Source organism: Sinocyclocheilus rhinocerous, unplaced genomic scaffold (assembly GCF_001515625.1).
Source record: "Sinocyclocheilus rhinocerous isolate Xijiao unplaced genomic scaffold, SAMN03320098_v1.1 scaffold798, whole genome shotgun sequence".
Classification (NCBI taxonomy): Eukaryota; Metazoa; Chordata; class Actinopteri; order Cypriniformes; family Cyprinidae; genus Sinocyclocheilus; species Sinocyclocheilus rhinocerous.
In genome coordinates this window covers 1,083,310-1,092,687 of record NW_015635037.1, presented here as the reverse complement: position 1 = coordinate 1,092,687, position 9,378 = coordinate 1,083,310, and the positions used below count along the sequence as shown (strand labels likewise).

Genomic DNA, 9,378 nt, shown 5'->3' with positions numbered 1-9,378 from the left:
TAGTTGAGATCTTGTGAAGTGTGCATTTGTATCCTGCATGATTGCGTGTTCTCTGCATGACGGTCGGTCCGTGCGAATTGAATGCGGACAGGTGGAGAGTTCAGCTTCATTGAGACGCACGATCGACAAACTTTAAAGGGGTCATATGATGCCCATTTTCCACAAGTTGATATGATTCTTTAGGTTCTTAATGAAAAGTCTGTAACATAGTTTGGTTAAAATTTCTCAATGGTAGTGTAAAAAACACCTTTTTTTTTACCCTGTCAAAAACAGCTCTTTTCAGAGCACGCCGTTTTTGTAGCATTTTCCTTTAAATGTTAATGAGCTCTGCTGACTCCGCCCCTCTCTTCCGAGCTGCTCTCAGAAAGACTGTTTACTTTAGCCGCATTCATCGTGAAACTTGCTAATTAGCACATTATTAGGAAAGGCGATTTGCAAAGATTCATTACAAAATATTATACTCACTTCTTCTGTAGATGAGGCTGGATCACGAATGATTCTCGTGAACATAGACGCATTGATGTAGATCGGGGGTGCATTCCCTTAAGAAACAAATGTAATCCACTGCGAGTTCAGCGGCTCAGATGTCGGTAGTAAACGACGACTGCTATGTTCATTATTACATCCAACAACAGACCACCTCATTCGCTTGTTAGGAGTCATTCTTGTCTACATCTGCTCCGGCGGTGAAACAATGGTGGACTGATGACAGCTCACTCAGGGCGGGTCTAAGGTAAGACACCAGTCCAGTCTGTGCTGAAACGCTACTGTCAATCAAACTATCGTGGGAGGGGCCTGTCTGTGTGACGTCATGATCCATGTTCTCCAGCATGATTTGAGAATGTTCCAAAGAGCATCTTGTGCTTCAGTGGAAGCAAGAAAGTCTGACCTTTTGTACAAAGGAGTTCACATGATCATTGTCACAAACCTGCTTAGTGAAGCAAGGTTTTCTAAGGTATTTAGTTGCTCCCCAGGTGTTTATGTTGATTTCTTCCCAGGTGTTTCCCATGTTTAATTTGCAATGATCCCAGGTGTGTCTTCTTAGTCCCTCGTCATCCTGTGTTTAAAAGTCTGAGTCCTTATTGTTAGTGGGGTCCGGTATTGTTTGTTTATGTCAACTCCCTTGTGCTACGTGTGATTCCCCGCGATTGAAATACACTCATTGGTTTGTACTCCTGGTCTCCTGGTTTCCTCGTTCCGTGCTCCTCACAGTAGCAAAAGTACCGATACTCGAAAAGTGTACTTAAGTACAATACTTAAGTAAATGTACTTAGTTACTGTCCGCCTCTGGTTATATATTTCCCTTGCTAGCTCCATAGACATTGATCATTTCTAGGTTCAAATAAAAATAAACCTAGATTTTCAATGTTTTCTAAGAATTTTGAACCCCACTGTAGATGTATATACTCCACTCGTGAGAAGTTCAATCAGTCAATCACAAAATCTGGCCCAAGCTTGTCAAACGTATAACATTTCCTTGCTTCCCATGTCTTCTTTCACAGTTCATTATGGGTACAAACCCAAGACTAACCAAGAGATATCTCATAAGAATAATAAATTAGATAAATTAAGGTTTTATGAGAAAATGGGCAAATGGCATGTTCTCCCGCCTCCTTCCATCGGCATGTGGCTAAGAACTTTAGTGAATAATGAATTTCTCACATTCTATAGCCTTCCATCTGAAGCAAGTTAAGCAAGGGGCAAATGACAAATCCAAAAAAAAAGCATTATGAAGTAAAAACTAAACAGAAATGACTGTTAACGACATGATAAAAGGCTTCCAACCACTTTATGTAATTGCATACTCCTCAGAGCACAGAGGGTGAAATGGACATGGTGACATTTTGAAAAATGAAACATGACTTCTTATGTTAGCAGTGTTTAGGAAGTTGCTTTGAAGCTGAAGCATCCCAAAATACAAGCTACTCTCAAATCAGTAAAATTACAGTAAAGCTACTCTTTAGTTTAGAGAACAGACTCTGGTAAAGAAGAATTGCTAATTGTACTGAATCTATTTAAGTACTGAATTTTTTTAATTATTGATTATTTAATGATAATTTATATTTACAATCTACGGGCCCAAGGTTTCCAGCAGAACATTGGCCAGAGCATAACATTGCCTCCATCGGCCTGGCTTCTTCCCATAGTGCATCCCGCTGCCATCCCTTCCCACACACATACCCAGCCATCCATCCACCTGATCTAAAAGAGAACATGATTCATCAGACCAGGCTACCTGTTTAAATTGTTTCTTGTTCCAGACCTTTATTATTGTCCTTTATTGCACTACGACTCCCAGAAGGTTTGGAGATACTCTGACCCAGTCGTCCAGTCTTCACTATTTGGTCTTTGTCAAATTCACTCGCTCATTCACTTGCTTATTTTTCCCACTTCCAAAAACATGAAATTCCAAAACTGACTGTTTACTTGCTTCTCAATATATTCCATGCCTTGACAGATGTCATTCAAACAAACTGATGGTTCAGATGATTCATGTAAACCACAAGTGAACCACTTGAATGAACTGAATCAGTCTAAAATGATTTAGATTTCCCAATTCTACATAAAGAGAGTAGACAGTTTAGAAGAAACTTGCAGGATTTGTAGCATTCCGCCACCATACCACTTGTTTTGGGAAAAGCTAGAGGGTTTTAAAAAGACTACTAAAAATATAGGCAGTAGCATCACTAGTTTTGGCAAATGGTATAACTCTAAAAATGCTTCACAAGATTTGTGAATGCAAAGCCTGTCTTCATTCACATGTTCTGGATCGTTCTTCCTCTTGTTAAAGAGGGAAACGGATGATGGTTTTGACTTGAGAAGTGGTGGGAAACAGGAAGGAGAAGGCAGAGGAACCAGAGAAGAAAGCGGAGGTAAATTGCAGCTCTGGGGCACCTGTATGCTTTAGAGTACAAAAGGCAAAGGGTGAGACACAGCCTCACAAAAACCAAGAAAACAAATGAATGAAGGTGAAAGAAAGGAAATGCCAGAGAGGGTTACATAAGCCTGCAGTGAACTCCCTATCAATTTAAAGTTTTCTGCATCATGTCCCTGCGGCACCTCAAAACATGAAAGATTGCCTTTGTTCGTCATTTCTCTCTCTCGTTCTTTCTCTCTAGTTGTTTGTCGATCTTCTTTGCTCCGATTTTCTTTCCCATCAGTCTATTTAAGTTCCTTTTGCTTTTTGTTTGTAAAGTGATGCCTGAAAAAATTATACTCGGATGACAGGAAAAATGAGTAAGCAACACAATTTTACACAGTGATTGAACAGTTACAGCAAGTAGAAGAGGCAATTACTTAAAGTGTTTGTTAATTGTGCATTTACTTTCATTTTAGTTTCTTTTTTTTCTTTTTTTTGGTAGACCCTAATGTTGCTAAATCTCATTAAAATAGTTACAATGTTGTGTAAAAAAAATACTAAATCTATGGCAGAATTCATAACACCTGTTGTATTAAAACTCTGAACATCAGAATTTCTACATTCCTACTAGTAAAAGAGAATATTTTTCTGTTAAAAAAATGTGTTTTGCTAAAACATAAACACACGATTTGGGGGAATATTATTTAAAATATTTTTTTTTTCTTTGAAATTCCTAATCGAAACTAATCTAATCTAATTCAAAACTACTTTCCCTTTTTAGTGAGGTATAATTGCTACACTTTTTCAGATAAGTAACTTGTTTACCTTGACACTACCTCATTGTCCAGGGGGAAGATGGATTATAATTGGAAATTCACAATGACTTTCAACAAATAAAAAGAATCAATGAGTTAAACTATAATTACATATACAGAAACAAGTATATACAGGTATACTTTATAAAGACGTTACAAAAAAATTCTATACCAAAACAAATGCTGTTCTTTTGTACTTACTATTCATCAAAGAATCACAGAAATAAATCAATTAAAACTGTAAAATTTTACATTTTATTTTAAATTGTAGCCATATTTCACAATATTACTGTTTTTTTTTTTTGTGGCCCTTAAGTATAAAAAATTTCTTTCAAAAACATTTTAAAAAACCTTACCAATCCCAAACTTTTGAAGGGTAGTGTAAATATTGGTAATTGTTGATTTAAAATGTTAATAATGTGAAAAACTGAAATAACTGCAAGCATTGACTTGAATATCTACTTGGCATAAGGCCAGACTCGTCATTAAAAAACAGCTATGGATGGAGTTAATCGGATGAATGAGAGAAAAAAGAAAGAACAAACGAAAGAAAGAACAGATTGAAAGTTCTACTTCAGCTATTTTTGCTGCAGGATGTACAGACCTTTATGACTCAGTCTTCATGATTATGAATTACCAGACTATGCATAATGTTTACCAAAGGATCTTGTCTGAAATTCTCGTCCTCTAGAAGTAATTGCGAGTGCTCTTCTGTTCTTGATGATGACTGGTCTTTCTCTACTGTTCTCTGTGGCTTTCCTTCATTAGTACAGCAATCTAAACACAGGGAGCGCTGAGCTTGGCTCAAACATGCCTCTTACTTTGATTAGCAAGAGTGAAGCGTGCTCTCCAAAGATTATGTTGATATCTACCGTGAGAGCGTCAGCATCTGTCGAGTTCACAGACTTTAGTTTGCTCTGTAAAGTTTCACGAAGTTTCAGTCTTCAGTGCATCGTTTGGTCTTGTCTCTCCTTTTCTCTTCCATTGGGTGTTTTGCCTTTGTGTTTTCACTTCATGGTTCAAAAGAGAGATGAACATCACAGCCATCATGCTTCCTGAGAACCAGTCAGGGAGCCAGACAGCACCTCCTGTGGCATGCTGGGTAAGCTGCTTAAGTTGGGTAGCTGCCCACCAGCCCTCGAGACCCATTTTCTTTTATTAATGAATCTTTCTGGCTAGTTCCTTACTAATGCACACACCATATTTCACCCAGAATGAGCTTTTAAAGATCTTCAACCGTGCTTAACGCAGTCAGATACCAGAAGAGGATGTTTAAGAGCATGTGACTAAACGCTTGCCGAGACAGCATTTGGATTAATCAAAACAGACTGTCAAGTTTCCGTGGATCTATTTAGTTCTGAGACAGCTCAGAATCTGTGATCTGTGCGAGTCGAAATTTTCCACCCGTTGTCGTCCAGAACTCCACAACCCTCTACCCCATGCGTAGAGGAACCTTCCAGTCTGAAACCATCTGTTCGGACCACTGGTCTACACTCCTCTGAAACAATCTGTTCAGGATTGGAGGAGCGATTTCACCATGCTCCAGATACAGTATTAACATACAGTGGGGTCCAAAAGTCTGAGATTTTATGCTGGTTTCTTGGTTTAACATTTTCCATGGTTTAACATTTTTCATTACATTACACACATGTACTGTACAATATAGTCAGTGCTGGGCAATCACATACTCAAGCTGTTTCTCTCTTGCTTTGTCTCCCTCTCTGTGACCACACCCCTCAGTCTATACCTCAGAACAAGGTCATATATAATTTACAACTCCAATATCCGTCAAAAAGCATTGCATATTCATTAAGTCTTTCATGTCAGATGTTGAATTTGAAAGTGCGTAGAGTCAAAGCCCTCTCTGAACTCACATTTATATTTCTGTCATAAAATATGGAGTGATCTTTCGTGTTTTCTTTTATTTCTTTCCTTTTTTTTGTGCCATCCTATTTGATATTCCTATATTATCCTTTGCGAGGGTGATATTGAAAGCTTGTGACAGACAGAAGAAGAGTCGTGCCATTGTATTTAATAAGCACAAAGATCTGGAAAGTAATAATGAAAGGATTATGAAAAATAGCTCCTCAAAGTTGAATGCAAGGTTGCTTTTCTTATGCTGTCTGGTCATATCAAGCACCACAAATGAGCACCTTTCAGGACAGTTGACCAGTCTATCACTGTGTTTACACACACACACAAAAAAAAAAAAAACATCAGCTTCACCCTTAATAATCAACCAGCTAAAGAAGTAAAAATAAAGGATGCATATCAGGTAATCACAGCTACGATCATAGTCAGAAAAACAACAGAATTGTGATTGTGACATTACTTTTATACAATAGTTCAACAAACAAGAATTTAATATTGAATAACTTAATTTTAGAATTGTGTTGTTTGTTTTTGCCAGATAATTTGAATCAGTGTTTTTGAACCAAGTGGTTGAATGAGGCAATAACTTTTTCAACTTTAGTTAGTCTCGTTGTAAAAGAGCATAATAGGACCCCTTTAAATTAAATTAAATTTAATTTAATTTAATTTTAAATTATGTAAACCAAATATCACTCCACAATAGTAAAAGAATTACTGAAAATACTCAGTATAAACTCAGATCATTTTTAAATTGTTTGAATGCTGCACAATTTAATGAAGTAAAAAAATGCATTCAACTCTGCAACTGAGTGAATAATACTGTAAGTACGAACAAATTGTGAACTGCAATTGTGGTATTATTATTTTTGTGAAAATGTTATACTTTTCATGTAATTTAATAATATTAATTAATTTAATAATTTTATTATGAATATTTATTAATATATCATAACTGGTGTTGGAATGACCTAAAACATTTTGCATGGTTTCTATTTCTGCACATTGCACTGTGAAGCCCATCTGTGCAATCTCATTGGTTTAAAATACAAAGTTGTGCATCACTACATGCTTCATTGAAAACGTGTCCCATCATGCCTAGTAAAGATACTGACTAGGCATAGTGATGTTAGATTTGAAAGTATACAGAACTAAGATGGCGAGAGACATGTGGCAGTAAAGGATGAAATGGGTTACCTTGAGATTTTCCCTTTCTCTCTCTACACGCTGGAACTCCTGGCGCTCCTTGTCTAGAGCCACCTCTTTTGTGGTGATTTCATCTTTTAGCTGTTCGAACATGTGGTTCACGATCTTCACCTTGCGTTTCATCTCAGCATTCTGATCCTTGAAGTGAACACACGGAGGTGTGTGAGAAATTGGCCAAACTTATACACAAAGACAGCTGGGCAGACAGGTAGACAACCGCCCTAGCAGATTCACACTCAAAACACACACTTATTCTTCAGTGCAGTGAAAAAAAGTGACACAGCAGGAATGGGTCATCAGCAAAAAAACTGACAACAAAGGACAGTCTTTTATAGACCTGAAAAATAAGTCTTACACTTGAGTTTCTTACTGCAGCTTTCAAGGCTTCCTTTCCTGTGTTGACATATTTTCTATTGATACAGAAACTTTTGGGCTTTTCTTTTTTTTTTTAAATATATATAGGCAATAGACTTTGTTCATATCACAGTTATGAACCATGATTTGCTAGCGGTTTGCATGTGTCATTCGGATGCTGAATATTCTCATTCTAAAGGGAATCTGATTGGGTAAAAATTTGTGTAGTGCAGGATGAGTCATCAATATGTTGATCCATTTTCCTGAAAGAATATTTATGCATAAATGCATATATATAGTACAATTCAAAAGATACTACCAATCAAAAAAAAAAATTTTTTTTTTTTTAAATCAATGATTTATTCAGCAGGGACATATAAAAAAAATCCAGAAAAAAAAATGTAACAAGGTTTTCACAAAAATATTAAGCAGCACAACTGTTTTCAGCATTGATAATATGTTTCTTTGGCACTAAATCAACATGAATTATTTCTGAAGGATCATGTGACACTGAAGACTAGATCTGCTGAAAGTTCAACTTTGCCATTACACAAATAAATTACATTTTAAAATATATATTTAAATAGAAAATAGCAATTTTGAATTAAAATAATATTTTTATTTCATTTCATTTCATTTCATTTCATTTCATTTCATTTCACAGCCTTGGTAGAAGTCCAAAAGGTAGTGCATATAAAGGTAAGGTTTGTGGGAGAATATTAGCATACAGATGGCTTCAAAGCTAATAGACATTGGCTAAAAGCCACTAAACTCAAATTTTGATTTTACTGATATCAGTGAATGGACTAATTAAGGTTTCATGACTTCTGGATAAATTTTGCTATTTCAACTTCTACGTAAGCCAGAAACATACTGGAAAGACATGGGGGTGAGCAATAACAGCATTTTCATTTCATGGTGGACTTCTTCTTTAGTTAATTTGCTTGACCTGAAAGAGAAAAGTGACTATAGACAATGACAGTTCACACTAATTCTCCACTATCGAGCTCCTCACGGCAATGGTGAGAATGCAACTTGTGTTGCATTTTGAATTGCATTCAGACACATTTCGCAATGCATCAATGCGTGAAAATGTGTTTTGTGTAGCTAGAAGCTACATTCATGTACTTTCATAGTTTCAGGTCACACAGCAGGGAGGTTACCTGCTATTTCCGACTTCGTGCAAATGGGGCGATTTCCTGGACAAAGATTAATGTTCACACCACCCTACACAAGCTTCAGTTGGGCGAATTTCCCAAAGAAGTCATCCCATGGATCCACTGGCCTCTACGTCTGCTCTCATGCTCATGGGGAGCAGATCTGTAAGATGAAGGTCTACACACACACACATATACACACTTACCTTGGCCTCAATCAGGTTCTTGCTGAAGAGGTTCCTCTCTGTCCTGACATCCTCATAGAGGTTCTGCTGCTGCTTCAGTTTTGTTTCAGCTTCTGCGATTCTCTTCTTATACTCAAATATATGCATCTCCTTCAGTTTAATGTCCTCAATATTCTCAAGAACCTGAAAAGACCGACAGAGACAGTGGGGTTAAATCTGGAAAACTACAACTAGTCTTTAGCTCTGTTTGAAACCTGTCTGTTGTCTACATAGCAGCTTAAGCATCATAAGCATCCTACCTTATGATTGACAGTACAACGGTAAATCACACGCACACATATTTAGCTATATCACACGGTTAAAACAGACTTGGATAACACTTACAGTTTATTCAAAAAGATCTGTTCAGATTGTAGTCTTAAAACCAGGAAGAAAATTTGCATTTCCAAACACAGAACTGTTTTAAAATGTATGTTTAAGTCACGACTGTGTATGATTTATGTTGTAGAACAAAACATGACAGTCACTTTATATGTTAAACACAAACCTTATTTTACTCATAAATCAAAAAACACTATTCTAAAAAGCCATTAAAAAATTCCCCAGGGTTCCCATTGCGAATTAGCATTACAAATTAACAACACGACTAAACAGCTCTATAGAGTATAAAGTTAACATGTTGCCAAGCTAACACTCTAATCAGCACAAAATCAAGTACTGAGTAATACAGATACAGTAATACATTTTATTTAAATAGAACATTATAGATTAAATTCTTAACTTAGGTCATCACAGTGCATTTTGGAATTGCATATGTGATGCTGCTAATAACCACAAAAAATGCATAGTACAAATTAAAAATATTAAGTAAACATTGATTAAACGGATGGATGGATGGATGGAGAGAGAGAGAGAGAGAGAGAGAGAGAGAG

General features: G+C 36.5%; 1 protein-coding gene across 1 annotated transcript in view; it reads right to left on the bottom strand.

Annotated features, from left to right (window-relative positions):
• The window catches only part of LOC107746299 (cilia- and flagella-associated protein 58-like), a 92,378-nt gene that overhangs the window by 54,824 nt on the left and 28,176 nt on the right, over positions 1–9,378 (bottom strand). The window contains exons 12-13 of the mRNA XM_016560441.1: positions 8,468–8,629; positions 6,742–6,888 (exon numbers count right to left, since the gene is read on the bottom strand). Of these exons, the coding sequence (XP_016415927.1) occupies positions 6,742–6,888; positions 8,468–8,629 (309 nt within the window). The remainder of the gene's footprint in view (positions 1–6,741; positions 6,889–8,467; positions 8,630–9,378) is intronic.